The sequence below is a fragment of the Mus caroli genome, chromosome 19, assembly GCF_900094665.2.
Source record: "Mus caroli chromosome 19, CAROLI_EIJ_v1.1, whole genome shotgun sequence".
Taxonomy (NCBI): Eukaryota; Metazoa; Chordata; class Mammalia; order Rodentia; family Muridae; genus Mus; species Mus caroli.
The window spans coordinates 3,147,421-3,169,178 of record NC_034588.1 but is presented as its reverse complement, the minus strand read 5'-3'; the positions used below and the strand labels follow the sequence as shown (position 1 = coordinate 3,169,178).

General features: G+C 47.4%; 1 protein-coding gene, 1 long non-coding RNA gene and 1 other non-coding gene across 17 annotated transcripts in view; 2 read left to right on the top strand and 1 right to left on the bottom strand.

Moving 5' to 3' along the window:
* Positions 1-2,322: 2,322 nt before the first annotated feature.
* Positions 2,323-16,753, bottom strand: Sf1 (splicing factor 1). Of its 15 annotated transcripts, XM_021151296.2 has the most exons (14): positions 16,261-16,687; positions 14,552-14,680; positions 11,922-11,997; positions 8,939-9,091; positions 8,649-8,738; positions 8,137-8,320; positions 7,929-8,044; positions 7,723-7,830; positions 6,599-6,779; positions 6,069-6,342; positions 5,765-5,824; positions 5,479-5,658; positions 4,531-4,719; positions 2,323-4,160 (listed from the first exon to the last, which is right to left on the bottom strand). In XM_021151296.2, exons 1-14 carry the CDS (start codon positions 16,289-16,291, stop codon positions 3,943-3,945), a joined length of 1,989 nt encoding a protein of 662 aa, XP_021006955.1. In that variant the 5' UTR covers positions 16,292-16,687; the 3' UTR covers positions 2,323-3,942. The 15 variants fall into 15 exon arrangements, with proteins under 15 accessions (XP_021006955.1, XP_021006949.1, XP_021006942.1 ...); XM_021151290.1 differs by lacking the exon at positions 4,531-4,719 and having other exon boundaries at positions 2,323-4,072; positions 6,065-6,342; positions 16,261-16,753; XM_021151283.1 differs by having other exon boundaries at positions 2,323-4,719; positions 16,261-16,753.
* A 150-nt stretch (positions 16,754-16,903) lies between these two features.
* Positions 16,904-21,758, top strand: part of LOC110285266 — a 17,758-nt gene continuing 12,903 nt past the window's right edge. The window contains exons 1-2 of the long non-coding RNA XR_002377041.2: positions 16,904-17,053; positions 19,593-19,716. This is a non-coding gene — a long non-coding RNA (uncharacterized LOC110285266). The remainder of the gene's footprint in view (positions 17,054-19,592; positions 19,717-21,758) is intronic.
* LOC115030039 lies at positions 20,963-21,022 on the top strand. Its single transcript, XR_003835631.1, has one exon. It is a non-coding gene; the product is annotated as a U7 small nuclear RNA (small nuclear RNA).

Here is a 21,758-nt window from a genome sequence, read left to right as displayed (position 1 = left end):
ACAGTGGCTGATTACTTCCAAGAGACTTGTCCCTGTTGCAGGAGACAGCTGCAACTATTCTCTCCCACCAGCCTGCAGAGCGCCTTCTAGCATTACAAGACAGGCTTGCTCTTCACTTCCAGCTTGTGACGGTTTAGGGCCTCTGTGACTTTCTGTGTGCATGCTAGAGGGTTAGTGTCCTGCTGGATCACGTCCCACCCAGATCCCAGGGATGGGTCACACTGAAACTGGAGTTAGAATAGTGATGAGCAAACTCCATATATCTCTATGTGCCAGTTTCATACAGGTTCTTGCAATCTGCCTCCGGAGTGCTGGGATTAAAGGTGTGCACCACCATGCCCGGCTAACCTGTTGTTTTTTTTTTTTTTAGAAGATTTATTATATGTAAGTACACTGTAGCTGTCTTCAGACACTCCAGAAGAGGGAGTCAGATCTCGTTACGGATGGTTGTGAGCCACCATGTGGTTGCTGGGATTTGAACTCCGGACCTTCGGAAGAGCAGTCAGTGCTCTTAACCGCTGAGCCATTCTCAGCCCCTGTGGCAACTCTTTCATAAAAGCTTGTTTTGTTTAGGTTTAAAAAAAAAATTATTTATTATATGTAAGTACACTGTAGCTGTCTTCAGACACTCCAGAAGAGGGTGTCAGGTCTCATTACGGATGGTTGTGAGCCACCATGTGGTTGCTGGGATTTGAACTCCAGTCCTTCGGAAGAGCAGTTGGGTGCTCTTACCCACTGAACCATCTCACCAGTCCTTGTTTTGGTTTTTTGAGACAGGGTTTCTCTGTGTAGCCTTGGCTGTCCTGGAACTCACTCTGTAGACCAGGCTGGCCTCGAACTCAGAAATCCGCCTGCCCCTGCCTCCCAAGTGCTTAAAGTGTGCCACCACTGCCCGGCTTCATAAAAGCATATTAATTTGTGCTAACCATGGTGGGTTTCTTAACAGCCTTGGTTGGCCTAAAATTCAAAGATCCTCCTGACTCTGCCTTTAAGTGCTGGGATTAAAGGGTGCACCCTTGCACCCAGCCTTAGGTTCTAAGAATCAAACACAGGCCCTATAATGCTTAGTAAGCAATGTTTCAACAGTTGTATCACCATCATTTCTGTTTTTGAGACAGGGTTTCTCTGTATAGCATTGGCTGCCCTAGAACTTGCTGTCACCAGCCTGCCTCTGCTTCCAAAGTCACCATCGTTTTGTGGTTTCTAGCCTCTGCTTCTCTGCACCTCATTCTAAAGTTAGCTTGGGCTGTACTGTTCCCTGGAAGGCTAAGGTGGCCAGAGCTTTTCTTTAGTCACCAACCATAGCTTGTTATCCATATTACCAATTCACACTCCATCTGTATTCTCTCTATTGCTCCTAAACACCTTGCCTTTCAACACAGCCCATCCTACCTGATGTTCTCCAGCACAGGTTCTCAGGCCTGTCCTGCCTCTATCAAACCAGCCCCACTACCTGAGTACTCTATCTGCACGTACATCTACACACCAGAAGAGGGTATCAGATCACACTATAGATGGCTGTGAGGCACAACGCTGGGAACAGACAGTGCCCTTGAAGACTCCAGCCTCCCACAACTCCTCTAATCCAACCTGCAATCAACAGCAAGGGGGCTGTAAAATAATGGCCCCACACACCTGCAGACCACATCATGTTACAAAGCCAAAGGCTGAACAGCCCTGCCAAGTCAAAGGGCTACACATGCTTGTCACAAACTTTATCCAGGGACTTTCTGTAACCTCCATAGCAGGGCTCCCCATTCCTCTATTCTACACACCCTGTCTCAGCATAAGACCCCCAGTCTCAAACATACTCCTCTCACCACTCCTGCCCCTCACCTTCATTTACTCAGGGATATGGATACTTCATTTCCTAGATCCCTGAAAAAACATCCAACCCAGACCAAGTTGAAGTTATGTCTAAGTTTCCAATTAGAAACCTGGCCTCCCGACCTGAACCAATGTTGAGTTTCTGCTAAGTAATTGTCTTAGTCTTAGAAATAAACAGAGACCTCATGCTGTTTCTACTTGGCACGTCCCTTGCCAAGTAGAGGAGGTAGGGATACTGCTGCCAGCATCAAACACTGGTGTCTAGTTAAACATAACCCTGACACAATAGGACTGTGTGTTTCCTACCTAAGGCATGTAGGCCAAATGGATATTTCCTACCTCCTAAACACTGACACTATATGCACAGGTGCTTCTTGTAGCTGGGCCTTCAAACTTGCTCTTGGAAACTCTAACAAAGGCTGGCAGCAGGGTGAGAGAGGGGCCATTAAGAACACACCGCACAGGGAGGAGGGTAAGACCAGAGGATGGCTGAGCCATGGTTAAGTCATTTATTGATTTTACTTCTAAAACCCACACAGCGCCACTTTGCCGCTTCCAGAGCTTCAAAGAGCTAATTAACCACCCAATGAGCCCACCAGGGAAACCAAGATTGTGAGGGAAGCAATGAGGTAAAGCCAAGGTCAAAGAGGGTGGCCAGGCCCTGCCCCCACACTGTAAGGTTAAAGACAATAGGGAAAACCTCTAGTTGAGGGCTTGGTTAGGAAGGCTAAGTAAGGGTAGACAGTAACTGCACTCAAGCCTCTGGACAAACCAGCAGCAGCTGTATGAGCTGCCCAAAGATGTGGCTCTCACAAAGACACAAGGGGTAATTTTTCTAGTACCCTAAACAGGAGAACTGCAGAAGACTCTTTGTAGAGGTGGCCACTCAGCACAGGGCACCATGTTTCGTCCCTACTACTCCCCTAGACCTGCAGTCCTGGCAGGCTGAGAGCCACCAGCAGAGAAAGAAAAAAAGCCACTTGGCAGTTTTAATTTTAGCAGCTCTGTGCCGGACAAGCAGGATTAGTTAGCGTGACCTTTAGTGCTGATGCCTCCCCAGGTCCAGGTCCTTAAGTCGGGCAACAGCTAGGAGACACAAATCCTATCTAGAGCTCATCAATGTGGGGGTCGGAGCCCCAGGAAAAGGCTGTCCCAATGACAAAGGCTCCTAAAATGTGGAGTGAGCCGGCTTTTCACTTCTATCAACTAGAAACTTTCTAGAGACTAGGAAAAGTGAGGGCTGAAGCCACTCACACACGGGAGCTCGGGCCAGGTGTTACAACAAGGTAGGTAGGGAAAGCTTGGTGCTGAGGGTCAGGAAAAAGGTCTTAAAAGAAAAGAAACGGACCCGGAAAACCACACTGCTCTTTTATTCAATGGAACATCTCCCCCTTAGTGCAGTGTTGAATCAAACACAGAAAAAAGGCCCAGAGAAATTTCTGTAGATAACCCAGTGAAAAGAACGCGCATTACACAGTATTGTCAACATAATCACTCCATGAAGAGGGAAGGGGCAAAGCAGCAGAACCAAGAACAAGGGACACAAAGCCCCAGACACTGCAAAACGTTTGGACAGCTGGGGTCAAATAAAACATAAAGGGAAGCTTTCCAGGAAGGAGAGAAGCAAATGGGTTCTGAGGCAGCGTGGGTGACCAGAGCATGAAAAAGACTCCAGGCTGGCCTATGGTGGCTTGGGCTGTGCCCTGTACTGCTGGCAGGAGTGCAGGAAGATGTGAATCCCACTGCCAAATAAACCCTATTGAGCAATGAGTCAGAATTATCAAGACTCTTTAAAAGATGTCAAAGGTAAACCATCTATTTGAGTGTGGCTAAGGCCCTTCAACAATTAGAACCATAGGACCCCCACTCCCACCACCAAGCCTGACATTAATAGCCAAAGCCTGTGCCTAAACCATTTGCCCCTCTCCCTTTGGGAGGAGAAGAATGGAGACAAGGGGAAGGATCCTATCTGCAGCAGAAGACCGGGGAGAGCATCTCCTTGGACGGAGTCTGAAGAAAGGAAAAGATAAGGAAATAACAAAGGAAAAAGATAAAAATTAATAAAAATTTCACAATATGGAGCCAGCGTGATCCGATTCCGTCCACAAAAATAACTCAGGCTGCTTTGCCGAACCATCCTGTCCACCAGGGGCGCTGCTGAGGCTGTCTGCCTGGAAGGGTCACCAATGGGCGCGGAAAGTCCTCACTCTCATGGCTCGGGCCATCGCTGCCGCGGGGAGGGATCCTGGCGGCCCGGTTTGGGGAGAGGCAAAGGGAGTTGGGTGAGGAGAGAAGACAAAGAAGACACTCGATGCTACAGGGTGCCAGGAACGCTCAAGCTGGCGCCCTACTACCACTGCCCGTTTCCCAAGCGAGTCCAGTCACTTGGCCCAGCCCAGTGCGTGCACACACACACATGCGTGCACACACAATCACATGCGTGCATCCCAATGTCTGGCTCCATATGGTGAGGTTCGGCGTGTGTTTATACGAGACCAACTTTCTATGTATATAATATATATTTTCTTAAAAAAAAAAAAACAAAAAAACAAGTCTAGTTCTGTGGTGGAGGCGGTGGGGGAGCTGGAGGCATCCCGAAGGGCGGCATGCCCGCCACCCCCATGCCCATCATGGTGACAAAGTTAGAAGGGTCCATGGGAGGCGGAGGAGGAGGGGGTGGGGCATACATCATGCCGGCGGAACCAGGTGGCGGAGGCGGCGGAGGGGGAGGGGCCCCGGGCGGCAGAGGCGGCTGGACCCCGGGGGGCAGGGGCACCATAGTGGGGTTGCCTTGCATCTGAGGGGTTCCTGGAGAAGCTGCGGCAGCCGCCTGCTGCTGTTGCCATGGCGGGATGGACCCTGTGCCAGCGCTCGTGGTGGTAGTCGTCGTATCTGGGGTAGTAAAGAAGCCCAAGGTCACACGCGCGGGGGGTACACCGCGGCTCTCTGCGGCTGCTGCCTTGGGACAGGGGGGACGAGGGGCGCCTGCTCCTTGCTTGGCATGCTGTACGGTGGTGGGGGCGGGCGGGCGGGGCTGTCCTGGTGATGGGAGTGGAGGGGTGGGCAGGACTACCCTGGGGTCAGCCTCATGGTCTCTGGGCTTAACAAAGTAAGCCCTTTGTCACCAATGCCCCTGGAGGGGCTCAGGGGAAAGTTCCAGACACAAGAACCGGCTTTGACGTCCCTCCGCCCAGCCGCCGCCACCACCGAACGGCACATTCAACCTCAAGCCCACAGCTACTCTCTCCCCATCGGCCCCCTTCCCTTTTTTTCCCACAGTCTCTCAGGCCCAATCACAACCCCCTCCAGAACATGCATGCACCATCCCACTCTTGACTCCGCTCACAAGGCATGGCCAAAGCAGCAGCTCATTCAGCAGCTTAGCCTGGACTTCTGGTGCTCTATCTACAACAGCAAGCTCCCCTCCAGCCCTCCCAAGTCTCTCCCAAACACAACCACACCAAACAGCAGCTCTCCTCCCCAAGACACTCCTTTGGGCCAGGCAGCCTGGCTTTCAACCCCACTGCCCTTGTTGAGACCAGAGTCCTCAATGAAGGTGTCTCCAGCCTGTGTGAAATTATGAGGTTCTCGTTCCCCTCAGCCCTAGCCCACATCCCACCCACCCCCACAAGCCCAAAATATTCCACTCACTTTGCTGCCATGGCAAGGGGGTGCTGGAAGCCATACTGCTGCTGGGCGGAGGGGGTGGCGGAGGCTGCTGCTGCTGCTGCTGCCATGGAGGAAGAGGACCAGAGGGAGGAGGCGGGGGCTGCCCACTGGGAGGTGGCGGAGGCGGCGGCATCATGCCCATAGGCGGCGGCGGCATCATACCTGCAGACAGTAAGACCAGGGTCCTGGGCTTTAGAGAGCAGGGTCCTGGGCTAGAAGCCCCATTTGCTCCCAGTCCTAGACAGCGATCCCAAGAGAGTAGCATTACCTTTTCCTTGATGCAGGCGATAGACCCCAGAGCCCACAGGCGTACTTCCCAGGTACTGATCTTGATGGAAGGAAAGAGCAGGGACTTAGCAGGACATTTGAACTGGCCAGGCAAAACACCATAGCTTTCTCAGCTTTTTGACCCAAAAGTTCATGGGTCTCCCCGCACATATCCTCCATGAGCCTAGACCTCAGCAAGATTCTGAGTCCTAGCTAGCCAAACTGCTGTTTGCAGCTCACAGCTACTTGGCGTGAACCTATTTCCCCTCCCAAAGCCCAAGGTTTCTGGTCTGACACTTACTTACCCATTGGAGGAGGGCCATGGTGCCCAGGTGGGTGGGGGCCCTGGTTCATTGGTGGTGGTGGTGGCTGCATCCAAGGTGGTGGTGGTCCATTTGGGTTGTGCTGCATGGGATGCCCACCATGCCCACCTGTCAGGCTGGGTAATGGGTGTGGGAAGCTGTGGGGGCCACCTCCAGGCCCACCAGGACCACCTCCATGCATGCCATGGTAGGGCCGATTCTCTGAAGGACCAGAATTCATCCAGGGTGGGCGACTCTGAGTTGTAGACATGAGAGACTATGTGAGAGCATTTCCTGCCAATGTCCGCGCCTGCGCCCCCTGGTGGCAACATTGTTCTTCTGACTATGTCAGAGGACCAAGAACACATGGACAGGGTCCTCCCAAAGTGACCCCACAGAGGCCAGACATCCCAGAAAAACAATGTTGCCAGCTATATCCACCTCTAAGCTTTACCCCAAATCTTTGGCCATAGCTCCTTATCTCTGCAGAAGAGAATAGGGGAGCTAGACCAGAGAACTGCTCCAGGGCTCACCGGTGGTGGTGGGTTGCTGGCAGGAGCAGCAGGTCTTGGTGCACTGGCCAGGGGCGTGGTGGCAGGCCCAGAGGTGGAGCCCACAGATGCAGGAACAGGAGCTTCCCCTAGCTCAGCCATAAGGGACAAATATTCCTTATCCATCCGTGCTTTATCCTGAGCTGATTGAGGGTCGCCAGGCCTAAAGTAGGATCAGAAACACAAAGTAAGGAGAAGAAAATACCAACAGAACACTAATTCAGTCAAATGTGACCCCCTTTCTAATCCTTTACTAGAAACAGTTATCCAATGTCCATTTTGTGTCTATTTTTAACCACTGCCAGTCACAAAAGAGGCCTTGGATTACAGATTCCAGCAACCAACCACTGTACAAGACCCTCATCTCTCTCTTTTTTATTTTTTATACAAATGAGTATACTATAGCTGTCTTCAGAGGGCATCAGATCCCATTTCAGATGGTTGTGAGTCGCCATGAGAATGCTGGGAATTGAACTCAGAACCTCTGGAAAAGCAGTCAAGTGCTCTTAACCACTGAGCCATCTCTCTAGCCCCATCCTCATCTCTCCTGGTTTTTAATCAATCCTATCTCTATGGGGCAGCAGTTAAGAGCACTTATTGTTCATACAAAGAATATGGGTTCAGTTCCCCGTGCCCACATGGCAGCTCACAATCATCTGTAACTCCAGGTCTAGGCGATCTAAAGCTCTCTTCTAGCCTCTACAGGAACCAGGCATGCAAAATACAGAAGTACATGTAGGCATAGGCAAAACACTTAAATGAATGTAACTATAGTACCTTCCCTGTTTGAGAGAAGAGAATTTACACTATTAAAAGGACCTTATGGAAAAAAATCTTAGTCTTAAACTTAAGCAGTTAAGGTAAACCAGTAACACACCCAATGGAAACATTTATAGTCAGAGCGTAAGTTTTTGGACAAGACAACAAAAGACAATACCAGGAGGCGTTACACATTTGTAGTCTTCCTGAGTTTTAACTTTTATCACCCAGATCCACAAAGGATGCTGGCTCTGGTGCATGAGATGAACCATACGTGAGTCATTATAAAAACAAAGATCCTGAATACCAGTGGTTGCTGGAGAGCCACTTCAACAGCCAGGCCTCACCTCTGAAATTTGCAATCAGAAGCAATGTGACCAGCCCCTCCACACTTGGTACACACAGTAGTATTGGTAATGCTGCGCGTCTCTGAGCTCTGCCAGGGCCTTAAGATCCTGTTGAGATGGAGAAATCAATCAAACACCTGTAGAGACCACGTCCCACTTCAAAAAGGTTCAAGTTTCTATGTATTCTTCTCAACATTATCACTAACCTATTATCATCTTCCCGTAGAGTGCCATTCAAGCGAGCCAACTCTCGAAGCTGCATTTTCCGTAGATCATTCTGGTCCTCTGGGGTCTCAATACCCTGCTTCAGGATGTTTCTGATCTATTAAGATGCAGCAGCAGTTAGTTGTCAAAATACTTAGGGCCATCACCTAGGTTTCCATCAAGAAGCCCCCTCCTGGGCTCACCACACACCTGTTCTACTGCCTTTTTGACATTCTCCATCGTATTGGCAGTGACTAGAGCATGAAGAGGCTCATCTTCCCCTGGCAACATCTGACCATCTTTACGCCCAACTTTCCCTTCTTTCACTGATCCTTTTCCCCGAATCATGATCTTGGCGTTGCATTCCTTCTCAATGTTCTTCAGGGTGTTCCCTCTATCAAAGGCAGAAAAGACTGTTTACACAACCTGTGCAAACTCCTACTTCAGTAAAAAGGCTGGGCTGAGTAGACATTAGTGGGAAACTGCAAAATGCAGAGCGTGGGATCACCTAGCCAGGGACTCTGTTCAGAGTTCTACACTAAGGTCAGCTCTAACATCATCTCAGGATTTTACTTCACAGAAAACTGTGTGTGTGGTGGGATGGACACCTTGACACAAATCGAGTTTAAGCACAATCCAGCCAAAACAAATGCCACACCAAATTCAACAACAAACCCAAATACAATCAAAACCTAGGGTGCCATAGACTAGTAATTACTCACCTGGGTCCAATTAGGAGCCCCACAAAATTGATTTCTGGATATTCGTCTTGGGGGATCATTACTTTATCACTCACACGTGTTGCTGGAGGCCTAAGGAAGAAAAGATCATCACCATCTATTTCTGGGAGGTGGCACACATAATCCAAGCTCTTTATTTAAACTAATCAAGAAGAGTATATACTATGTAAGAACTGAGGATAATTTGGGCCAAAAGGTGAGTAGGTCCACCAAAACTGTCCCAGCAGGTCACATATGAACTCAGTGTGCCCTTTAATGTGCTCTCTGCTTACTTGTAATCTGCAGGTGGTTTAAAGTCTGGGTTGAGAGCAACCATCTCCGTAATAAGGGTGTGCCGCTCCTCTTCAAGCTTTTTGCGGGTACGGAACTCTCGCGTGTTAAGCCGCTTCCCCTCGCTGTTGTAGATTGGTTCAGGGGAAGGGGACCTGTGGGAGACAGATCCTCATTACTGCTCTGACCCCCACTCACCTTGCTCCCACACGGACTATAACAAGTCTCCCCAGCCCCTCTGCCTCTCAGATCCTAACAACACTCTTCGGAGGAACCGACCATAACGTGTGCTATTCAAGATCGTGTGGAATGAGGAGATGGAATCTGACTTAACGTTAAGCAAACTGTGGTGTATGTGAGAAAAGGGAAAAATGCTCTTACTTCTACGTGACCGGGGAAGAATCTATTAAAGAGAAACCTCTGGACCACAAGCGGCAAGAACAGGACCATCCTCTGGAAGCTTCTTGCCAAATGACTCTTTCATTTGAAAAAATATGTAATAACCAAACTTGATGAACCACAGAAACCCAAGTTATGGTGAACTGTGCCTATCAGGAAGAGCATCTGTACCCCCTGCCACATAGTGAACATAAGCTCGTTCACCCAAGCAGCTGGGACTCAAGCTACTGTAGCCACTTGGCCCCACAATGGAGAGATATGGTGCAAGGCTTCGTCTCTGCTTTTCCTTCAATGGCCTGGCTGGCTGTTCGAGGTGGGGAGTCTGAGTAGAGAAAACCGTTAAAGTGCTAACACAGCCTCTGCCAAGAGGCTGCAAATGCAAATTTAGTCAAACACTTGTCTAGGGTCTGAACCTGCCAACAGCAAGGGGGAAGGAACTACAATTCTCCACCAGAGTTTACAAGTCCAGAAAGCAGAAAGTTCTCTCTCATTTTTAAGGAGTAAAATGCTGTTACAAGCAAAAATTAAAAAAAAATGTATATATATATATAGATATATATATAAATGATAAAATGGTCAGTTTACCACAGCTAGACTTTTGCGGTAACAAAAAAGAGAAGTTACACTCCTAGAACTGAGTTAAGATTACAAAAAGGACATAGGTTTGATACTCTGTATGAAAATTTAGTAGCAGCTGCAAGAAGGGAAGAGACCATGTGGATCAGGTTATTTTAAAAACCATCCTGAAAAGAGTCCAGACTCCTACACCCTTGCTTTAGTTGAGAGCACTGTGCCTAGTTGGAGAGCAAGAACTGAACTCGGCTGCTCCCACTGTCTTCAGCCTAAAGGGAACCATGTCATACCAGGTTACACACACGATGGAATAAAAGGTCAGGTTTGTTCGTGGCTAATGACGCCTAAATGACACCTCCGTTTCTAATATCTGTATGAACTGTTAGCACAATTCAGTCATGGTAAACACAAACAAATGTTCCCAACTCATTAGACTGTCATCTTACACATTTAAATCTATAACATTTTTAAACATTTTAACTGTGCAAGTTAAGCAACATCAAAATAGCATAAAGTGGCTTAATTTTGAAATACACCTTAAGAAGTCATCTTATTAAGGTAAGAAACTCATATATTTCCCTCCAACCTGGGCTTAAAAAGCAAAAGCAATCAGGCATTAGGGCCTCTTTCAAAATTGAGCACACACAGGGAGGAAAACCCTGTCCTGGTTGTACTTATTTCTAGCATATCCACCCCATTGCTATCTAGGATCCAGTGTTTCTGGCTAATTACCAAATTGTACAAGAACCAAACTGGCCTTTTAAAGGCTTTATAACCATTTAACCTCTTCCCAAACTGTGGAAGTGAAAAGCAAAAGCTAGCAATCTAGAGGTTAGACTGGCCGGACTTCTTCACCTAGAAGAGGCATCAGAGACATCAACTGCACTCTAATCCCAGTTTTCCAGGAAGCAAACAAGGTTTGTTAAAAACTCAACCTTTGGAGGGATTGCCTGGTAACCTGTAGACATACCATTAAAGGGGAAAAGGCCACAAAGGCACGAAACAGTTGTGGTCTATAACCTATAATGTCAATCTTAAAAAAACTAAAAAATAAAAATCTTCAAATCAAAAAAGAAATGTAAAATTTCCAACCAAAATCTATATGTAAAAATATAACAAACTTGATAAGCAAAAGAAAGTCAATAATGGAGAAATCATTAGGTTCATTTGTTTCATGGTAAGGGGCAGAAGAACTGCATGTGACCAGGATAACAAAAGCCAGAAACACCTTCAAAGCAATCTTTTCAACTATGCTACATGCACTAAGAAAGATTTCAGTGGAAGCTTATTGTCTATTAAAGGACAAGACTTTAGCTGTTCAAAGACCTGTACCAGCCAATAAAATTCCACTTAAACACTCCTCTCTCACAGACATCTTAACTTTCCAGAGGTGAGAGAAACTGCACACTGAAATGGCATGACCACAGCTGTTTGAGGCCCATACTCCCTTTTAAAAAGGAAAAAGTAATAATTTAGGGGTTGGTTGCTTGCCTTCCCTTCCCAAAACCCGCAGGCAATGGCCAAGGCTGAAAATTAACTGGCAATGAAGGAAGTTGGTTAGAAATCTCCTGATTTTAAAACAATCTCAAAACCACAAGCAGGTAAGACTTCAACAAGCTTTGGCCTGCTTTTCAATTCAGTGATGGTTAAAAATACTCTCAAATCCCTGCATAACATACCCAATGAGAAAAACTACCCCCTGTGCTTTCAGCCAAAGCAGCCAGTGAAAAGGCAGGTTAATGGCCACCTCTCACTGTCCCTAGGGGTGGGCAAATTACCAGGTTAAAATCTATATGCTTACCAATTAGAAACCAGTTAACCATTTTCTTTAACTTATTCTCCCATTAAGAGAACTTTTCTAACTGTTGACTGAGCATACATTCTACTCTGGTCAGAATACCAGTCGTGTTAACTAGGATTTATTGAACTGACACAATATGTTGCCACCAGTAAAAACATATTGAGAAAAAAGGTAAAAGCGTTACTGTCAGCTGGTTAAAACTGTTTCCCAACCTGTCCTCAGGGTTAGGGGGGATGCCCAGGTCTCCTGTGCGCAGTTTACGAGTCAGGTCTTCTATCTGTAGTTGCACTGGAAGAAACCAGGTTAGGAAAGAAAAAAAAGGATGGAAAAAAGACAATGTTACCAAAAAACATCTCAAATCTCAATAACAAGCATGAAGAACTCGGAGACTTTGAAAGGGACGACTGATCAGTGACACACTGAGGCAAAAACCCCCAACCACCTAGCGCAGGAGTCCATCTACATCTACAGCTAATGTCCACCTCAAAATGGTTATCACTTAAGGAAGCAAACAGTTTGTTGGAAGAGGGGTTAGCAGTTAAGACTGTTCACTAGAGCTTACAATTGCAATTATCAGGAGGTAGTCACCTCTCCCTTCCCCACCAACACTTGCTTACGATTGGTGCCCCAAACCAACGGCATTTAAGATATCATCAGTACCTGCTTCCCACCAAACTCAGGGCAAAACTTAAGTTTCTATTTCTTTAATAAGTATTAAACACAGCCCAAAAGTACTCAATTGACATGGGACAACAAAAATAGCAGTTGAGCAAAGATCATTTTCATTAAGACCAGATTTAAAACTCTTTAAGCAAGACACTCAATAACCAATTTAACATCTTACAGATTTGTGTGTATACTTTCTGTACAACCAGATCTGTACTAACAGAGCTCCCCAATACCTGCACCCTTACTCCAATACTGAACAAACCACATACCTTTCTTCATAATCCAATGGGCCTAAGTAAGGTGCTGTAAACTTTATGATCCGCCCCCCCCCCCCCCGATAGGGTCTCAAAAACACAGCCCTGGCTGTCCTGGAATGCACTGTGCAGACCAGGCTGGCTTAGAACCCAGAAATCATCTGCCTTTGCCTCAGTGACTGGGTTAAAGGTGTGCACTACCTTCACCCACCTATGAGTTTATTTTCAGACCAGCTACTGATATCTTAGGAAGGTGTGTAGATGCTAAGTGAGGGTCAAGAGAATGTATATGGCCCCCAAGTTTGAAACATGAGAGATTCACTAAAAGCTATCAGTAACTCAGACAAAATTTAACACAGCACTAGGATAGCAAACCTAGAGTAGCTTCTTCAACATGGTATGTTACTGCTTCTGGTATGTGTTTTTATCATGCCCCAGGTCTCTGAGAAAGCAGTAACGACACACAGTTTACCTACAATTAGGTTTAATACATACCTTAAATACAGAAAATTCTAATTATCTGCATTAAAACATGTTTCACAGGACTATACAACATCTCCATGCTGAAATACTGATTAAAAAAAAAAAAAAAAAAAAAAACCGACAGTGAAGAGGATACCAAGGACCCCTGGACAAAGCAAATGTGCCATGGAGACACTGCTACTCTCCAAGCTCCTTCACGGCAACAAGCTCTAGGCTTGCAGCCAGACTAAGTTCAGCAACTTAACGTGAAAGTGCCATAGGGCAGCCTCTAGTTGTGGGATCTAACGTGAATAAACATCCAGCACTGAAGAATAAACCAGGAAAGGCTGCTTGCTACCTCCCTTGAAGTAAAAAGGCACCCTAGCTTCTAACTCTGAGTTTATCTACTTCAACAAAATATGTAAATGGTCTCTAAGGGCCTGATGCATTAACTGGGCCTCCAGAGGAAGAGGGAGCTGTAAAGCACTGTTTCTTAGCCTGTTCTTGGGCTGTGGGAGCACTAAGGACATAATGACACCTAAGGCTTGGGTGAGAGTAAACAGCAGGAGGAAGCAGGATTAGTAGTAAGTACTGTGAGAAGCAGACAATCCCACGCCTCAAAATCCTCAGCAATCTAAAAGCCAGGAAACGAAGACCTCCAGATTCAGAGCACATTAGCCTTGAAGCTGTCTGAGAAGGCCACAGCTCAATGGACTCAACGAGGTTTCTGCCCCAAAGAGGATGTTTACTTGGTTAGTTGAAAATGTTTATCAAGTGCACTTTTTGAGACAGCAGGACAGATATAAAACTTCCATTTATTATGACCTTGGATTTTAAGTAATTTTGAGGTTTAATTCTGTGGACAGTAACCTAATTTTTAAAATTCTGCCACCACTTCATTTCAAATCAAACAGTAAACCCTTCCCAGCAGAGTCCTTTAGTGGTAAATAACAAGAGCCTTTGTTTTAAGACAGCTCTCTAAAGATGGAACAAGAAAGGATACTGAAGGGAAGGATTAAATTCAACAAAATGGGCAAACTGCAAATGCTTTCCAAGACACTTTTTGCTTAAACTATTTTGTACCTACAAAAAAACAAAACCACAATTTTAGGGAAAGGGAACCATGACATTATGGTGACAGGCCATGCTACAAAAAAACAACTGGTTTACAATACCTGCAGTGTTCTCCACTGGGGCCTGTCCAGAGGAAGAGAGCATTCACCTCACCAATGAGCAAGAACAGCAGCTGAGAAGGGGGCTGCCGAGCTAAGAGCAGGCCCAAACAAGAAGCTGCAAATGCAGGACTGGCCAAGCAAATCACGGATTACACAGCTATGAAAGCATAGCTCATCACACCTTGTTCCCATGACTAAAATCTTAAGACTTTCAGCAGGTTCATCACTCAGAACAATCTGCAGTAATCTGAAGATGCACCTGGATGTAGAACGTGTATTTACCTATGTACGCTCTTTCCTGTTCCCGAGTCAGTCCAGGGGGGATAACTGTGGGCATGCCTGGAATCACTGTCTTCTGCTCCATTGTGTCTTGGTTCCATCGGCTCCTCTTCCTCTTCTTACTTGGGAAGTCTAAAGACAGACAGAGTCCATCAGGCAGAACTATCAACCAGAAGGCAAGAAGTTCCTAATTAAAACTAAACTGAAATCACCTAAATTTTTAAAAGGAAAGAAATCTCAGAGGTCAGAGAAAACAAGCAGCCATTATAAAGATCCTCCTGTCAGGAAAGTTAAGGAACAGTTCACACTTAGTTCTTTTATAATGAAAAAACTAGAGAATGGAACAAGGAACACATTTCTTTTGTAGTGTGTTAACATCAGAGTCTCTGCATATATTAGGTAAGAGCTCTATCTACCACGGATGCATATCTCCAACTCTTTGGATCTTTTGTTTGGTTGGGTTTTTTTGTTTGTTTGTTTTTTGAGACAGAAGTCCCTTTACAGAACCCTGGCAGTCTTAAACTATGTAGACTGGCATCAAACTCAAGAGAGCCCCATGGTTCTCTGCCTCCAGAGTGCTAGGATTAAAAGCATGAACCATCATGCCACTGCTTCCAAAGTCTTAATGCATAGAAACCCAGAAACAGAAGTGTTAACAGATACATATTATCAATTCTGAATGCCTTAAAGGGCAGAAAAGAGGAAGATGGAATGAGGCCCACAAAGCATTGGCACTCAAGCTACAAATCTCTTGCTACACATTACTGTGGGAAACATGCCATCCTTCAATATGACCATCCTTACTCGCGGAAAGATCAGCATTCAGTTTTCCTGAACAGTGGACACTTGTCATCAGATCTCTGATTTATTACATTCTTCCCTACATTTACCACACAAGGTTTTCTACTTCTCAGATTACAGGCCCAGAGAAAAAGCCTTTTAAAACAGCACGGGGAAAGCTGGTCACTCTGAGAACCTTCTAGAAAACAAAAGGAGAACAGCCTTAATAAATGATCGAACTCAAGCATCCCTAGTAGCCTTCCGAACTCGCCTCATTGTGAAAGGAGACACTCTCGCCACGGGGCTGCTAAAAACCATCAAGGGAGCCACTCACACCACATCGTCCCGTGGACCTGACTCTCCTGTCCTCCATAGCAGGAGCTCAGGGGGCAACAGGTGGCTTCTTCCAAAACTACCACAATTGCGCCACCAAGCCTGAGCGCCTCACTGCGTCTGCGCGAAGAACGCTTCCTCCCGCCCTTCTGGCTCTCGCGGTGCGCGTGCGCAATCGAAGCCTCCCAACCAGGCCGCGCGTTCCCCGTGGCGCGTCCGCCCGGGCCTCCCGTGCGCGCGCGCGCGCGGTCTCGCCGCGTCCAACCGCGGTGGCGTTGCCCCTCCGTCGGCCGGTCCGGTTCGCCCGACGACTCTCGCGCCCTATCGGCCCGACTCACCTCCGCCGCCACCGGGCTGGCCCGGCTGCTGGTCCTGGCGCGGAGGCGACCCTCGCTGAAAAGAGCGGCGGCGGCGGCGCGGGGGCGGCTGCTACGGCGGGTACGAGACCGGGGGNGGCGGCGGTGACGGCACCGCCGCTAAGGACAAGGCCGTGGTTAGGGCCCCCGACGGCGGCGGCGGCGGCCCGAGCGCCAACAGGCTGGGCTCGAAGCTGCCTCTGGGCCCAGGAAGTGGGGAAAGGCCTGGTAGGCCCAGCTTACCCAGCGGCGTGGCGTTCGCTCCGGTCGCCATGGCGCCCCAGGGGACCGGCAGCAGCGGTTCCTCGTCCTCCGCGGCGGCTTCTCCTTCACGAACCTTCCGGGAGCTGGGGGTGGGGGGGAGGGGACCCGACTACGCGGCTGAAGAGCGCGGGGAGCCCGTCCTCTCACGCGGCGGGCGGCGGCGGCGCCAGACGCACAAAGAGGGAGGAGAGAGGACGCCGCGGGGGCGGGCTCGGGGCGGAGGGGCCGCGGCCTGGATTGGGCCGGCCCGAGGTGAGGTCGGAGGCAGAGGCCTCCGATTGGTGGAGCACTGGCTCTTTTCACTATGCGTCGGGATTGGCCGAACCGTTAGGCCCGGCGACGAAATGGCGGCGGGGCCGGGGGAGCTGGGAGGTGTCGCAGCGCGCACTCCTTGTTACTGCGCCGACTGAGGCCAGAGTGGCGGGGAAATAGGAGGGGGCAAAGTCTGTGACGTGAAGAGAACGGCTAGCTCATTGGCTGAAACCGATGGAGGTAAGCTATTCGGCCTCGTAGTGCCACACGATTGGCTGAAATGATTCCCCTCCCCCAGGAACCAGCCGCTCGAGAATGGAGAAAGCCGGGAGGAGAAGCCGGAACCAAGGCGGAGAGCAGGGGTGCGCATGCGTAGGGAGGGCACGCGGGCTCCCCGCCCCCTTCCCCAGAGGGGCGGAACAGGGGCCTTAAGTGACGTTTGTCATTGTGTTAGAGGTAACTAGGGACCGCGGGGAAGGGGCGGGCTCGAGCTGACGAACTGGATATGTCGACGCTGCAGGTAGAGTAGAGAAAGACTTCCTGTTTTCTCTGAAAAATAGTGTTACGGAATGGCTCTAAAATAGGGTAGTTGGTGGGTGTGTTTAAAGACTTTATTTCATTCCGGTACAAGGTAGCCAAGTAGCCTGTCACCCGAGAACTTGAAAGGCTGAGACAGGAGAGCTGACATGAGTTTGGGGCTAACCTGGGGTACAGTATATCTCAAAAAATCCAGGTTCAATGGCACATACTGTAATCCTAACTCTTGTAAAGGAAAAGTCAGGCGCTCCAAGTCCTTCTTAGAGGGAGAGGGGAGAAAAAGTCATTTCAAAAGTTAGTCTAGCGCTGGGCGTGGTGGCGCACGCCTTTAATCCCAGCACTTGGGAGGCAGAGGCAGGCGGATTTCTGAGTTCGAGGCCAGCCTGGTCTACAAAGTGAGTTCCAGGACAGCCAGAGCTACACAGAGAAACCCTGTCTCGAAAAAAAAAAAAAAGTCTAAAAGTGTGCACTTCCAGGGAAATCTCAATGTGTTGGAAATTTGTTTCCGGTACCTTAAAATTACCCATGAAAATGGTAGGGAACTTGTAAACGAGTCTGAGGTCAAACATGCCTCCCCGTGAAATAAACATGAGAGTAATGAAACAGGTTAGCACAACATAATAGAACTGGGGATAGATAGGGTTCTCACAGTGGGGTTATTTAGACCCAGTAGGGGAAACAATGTTTAATATGTAATTAGAGTGGCTAGAGAAATGGCTTAGCAGATAAGACCAGGCACTGGCTACTCTTCCAGAGTCCCAGGTTGGATTCCTAGAACCCACGTGGTGACTCAAACCATCTGTAACTTCAGTCCCAGGGAATCAGAGCCCTCTTCTGGCCTCACAGGCACTGCATGCATATGGTGCACAGACAAAACACCCACACACATGACATAAGTAATCTTTTAAAATGATGTAGAAAAGTAGACATGGAGACAACAGAAGGTTTGGGGTAATCTAGGAAGAAAGAGACTACAAAGATAAGAAACTCAAGTATGGGGGATGGTTCAAGTCAACAGACTATGACAGGTAGGGAGGAAATGGCCATAGAACAGAGAAAGAGCAAGTATCTGGGCAGAAAATACAATTGAGTGGTAGAGCTAGCACATGTAACTCCCAGATTACATCAGCAGACATGTAAAAGTAGAAAAGCCAACTGTAATACCAAGAAGCCTGTCAAACTAAGCAGAGGAGGGACCGGCTCAGCCGTGAAGAGTGCTGGATACTCTTCCACACCAACCAACAACCATCTCACTTCTGTTCCAGAGGATGACGACTCCCTGTTCTGGACACCTCAGGCACTGCTCTTACAGCTGGTGCACAAACATACATGTAGATAAGACACTGATACACATTAAAATAATCTCTAAAGATTTAACAACAACAACAAAACCCCCACAGTAGTAGAATACTTGCTTAGTATGGCCAAGGGCCTCAGTTCAGTCCCAAATACTGAAAGCCATTATGTAGCTGGCCAGAGCAGGCTGTGGTAGTTTGAATGAGAGTGGACCCCTTAGACGTCTTTGAATGCTTAGCCCCAGTTGGTAGATCTATTTGGGAAGGATCTGGAGACGTGGTTTTGTTGGGGGAGGTGTATCACTGCAGGTGATTTCAAAAGCCCACACCGGGCCTAGTCTCTGTCTGTCTCCCTCTCTCTGCTGATTCAGTATAAATTCTCAGCTACTAGGACAGAAGCATGCCTGCTTCCTGCTGCCATGCTCCCCACCAAGGTTGCCATGGACTCAGCCTCTGAACTGTAAGCAATAAGCTCTCTCTTCTCTAACTTTCCTTGGTCACAGTGTCTCTTCACAGCAATAAAAAAGTAAGTGATGGTGGAGACATAGCATGGAAACTCTTGGAACCTTGATCAATCATGACACTAGGAATGTCAAGGAGCACTTAGGCCATGGTCCATCCACAGCCTGTCCACCATGGCTTCCTGCCCATCCAGGGATAGGACTGCACACCAGACCCACTGTGCTTTGGGGTGAGTGTGGTGCTCTGGAAAGTGTGCAGGCTGCCAGTGAACTCTCCTCTGTCAGGAGAGGTAACTGAAGTCAATGAGACACTTGCAGAAAACCTAGGACTTGTGCACAAATCCGTGAAGGGAGTTGGCTGATCAACATGACACTGTGTGATTGTTCAGAGCTGGGTGAACTAATGAGTGAAGAAGGATAAGAAATAATGAAATCCACTGAAGAGTGACCATGGCACCACATACCCCAATCAGTGGGAGGTGACCTGCTCTAACATACTTGTCTTAAGTGAGTAGAGGATAGAAGGCTTGAGAGAACTTTCAGCAGTACTGATGGAGACGAAACCACTCTTGACAATACTACTTAAGGAAGGAAAAGCCCAGCTTGCTAATGGGTGCAGGTAAGCACTGTGTACATACTTTTGTAATATATTAGATACATATTTAGACTAGGGATTTAGCTCCAGTCTTGAGAATTCATGAGATCATCTATGGGAAAAAGTAATTATAAAGTTGGATTTGATGACAAGCCACTGTTTTAATTCCAGCACTCCACAGACAGAATTCAAGGCCAGCCTGGTGTGTGTGTAACAAGTTCCAGGCCAGCAAGAGCTACATGATGAGACCCTACCCAGTGATTGTAAGAATTCCAAAATTCAGGATAACAATGCTGTAAGTCTTGCATAATATTCTAATCCACCCATATCTATCCCTGGGTTTAGGTCAAGAGACTTCATGTACCTTCTCATTGGAAACAGTGTCAGATGAAGGACAGTGCTGTCTTCATTTTACCATGTGCAGCAGTGATGGCTGCTGGGTTTACAGTGGAGCACTGACTCTGCAGCACAGCAGGCAATGAAACAATCATCCTGCCGAGTCAGGACAGAAGGACGCCCTGGTAGGGACAGAATGACACCCTGGTAGGGACAGAATGATGTGGCTTTGGCCCTGGGACAGGGCCAGCAGGTGTGGGCTTAAGACTTGTTTGTATAATAATGTACATATTTTCACATTCCTCTGAGGAATGTCCTCTCTGCTAACAACATTAATAACTCCATGATAACCAGAAACAGCATGAGTCTGGGAGGTGAAGGTGTGGCTAATGTCTCAGCATATTGGTAAAAGCTGGGACCTTTAGGACACCCTTAAGGCTGTGGAAAAGAACTCTAAAAACATGAGTTTGAAAATATATAATTTCTCAACTATGCAAAAATATAAGGATGCAATATGAATTGCATAAGGGGCTTCACAGATCTAAAGGAACAGAGGCAGCTGCACTATGAGCCAGCTTGTGAGAAAGACACTAAGGAAATAAAGAGTGGTGATCGAAAGCTGAGATCCCACTCAGCTAAGTTTTTGGGTTTTGTTTTGTTTTGTTTTCTGTTTAGGCTTACAAATGCACGCAGTTTCCTGAGCTCAGGGTCAGCCTGGGACAGAGATAGTTTAGGTCCAGGTGTGGTCAGAATGGCACTCTCAGGGTAAGATTTACAAAGCTAGAATTACAAAGGCAGGCAGATCTCTGAATTCTTTTGCAATGTTTAAAAAAAAGAAAAAATGTACTTGTTATTCTTTTCCTAAGAATCAAGGAGCCTGGGTTATAGAATGCTGGTTCATATGATAATCTGGAATAAAGAACTGAATATGTAAATAAAAAATTGGATTTTTGGTCTGCATGACCTAAACAAGCAGAAAGTGACAGCAGTCCTTCTTTAGAATGTTTTCTCTAGTGAGAACTAAGTGTCTGGAAATCTTGAGAGAGTGAAAGCAGCGTTTCTGACAGGGTTTCTGATTGTGCTTGGAAAAATCCATGGAGCACGAACATAGCTCTTTCAGAATTTTTTGGTCAGAAATCCCAAGAATTACTGACACAGTCTTTTAGAATGTTTCCCTAGCAGCTATCCATAGAAGGCTGTCTGAAGAATGATCATAGCTCTTTTACCATTTTTTCAGGCTTTCTGATTTTGATCAGAAAACCCAAGAGTTACTTTAGAATTTTTCTAACAGGATTTCTGACTTAGTCAGAAAATCCAAGAATTTTTTTTATAGCAGTTTTTCTGACTTCAGAAAACCCATGAGCTATCCAGAGAGTTTTTAGAATTTTTACTACCAGAGAGAGCTGTCGCAACCACGGTTTTTAGATTGGGGGCTTGGGGGTGGGTGGGAGGAGACTGTCTAAAGAGCAGAACACACACACAGAGACACAGAGAGACAGAAACAAGAACACAGAGTCTGGAAAGCCATCTCAGCAGAACTTGGCAGCCAGCTCGGACCCACAGTTTAACTGTTGCACTGCTTCCAAACACTCCTCTCAGAATCCAGACCTAGCTAGTGCTGGTCCTTGGCATCATCCTCTTCAGAAGGCATAAACCAAGGCAGGATAATTATGAGTTTGAAGCTATACACTATATAGTTAGGCCTCATCTAAAAGAAAAAACTAATTCAGGAAATGGCAAAAAGACCAAGGAGAGCGGCTAGGTTCCCTGATCCCAGCACTGGAGTTCAGACTGGGGCCTGTCTCAGGAAGTGGAGTGGGAAACTGGGGAAAGGCACAGGAGCTCAGAACAGGAATTGCTCTTGCAGAGGACTGAGTTTGGTTCCCAGCTTCCATGAGAAGTAGCCCACAACTGCCTGTAACTTCTGCCCCATCAGGCACTGCACTCACGGGCACATAGCTACATGTGGATATATACACATCATTAAAAATAGTAAAAACT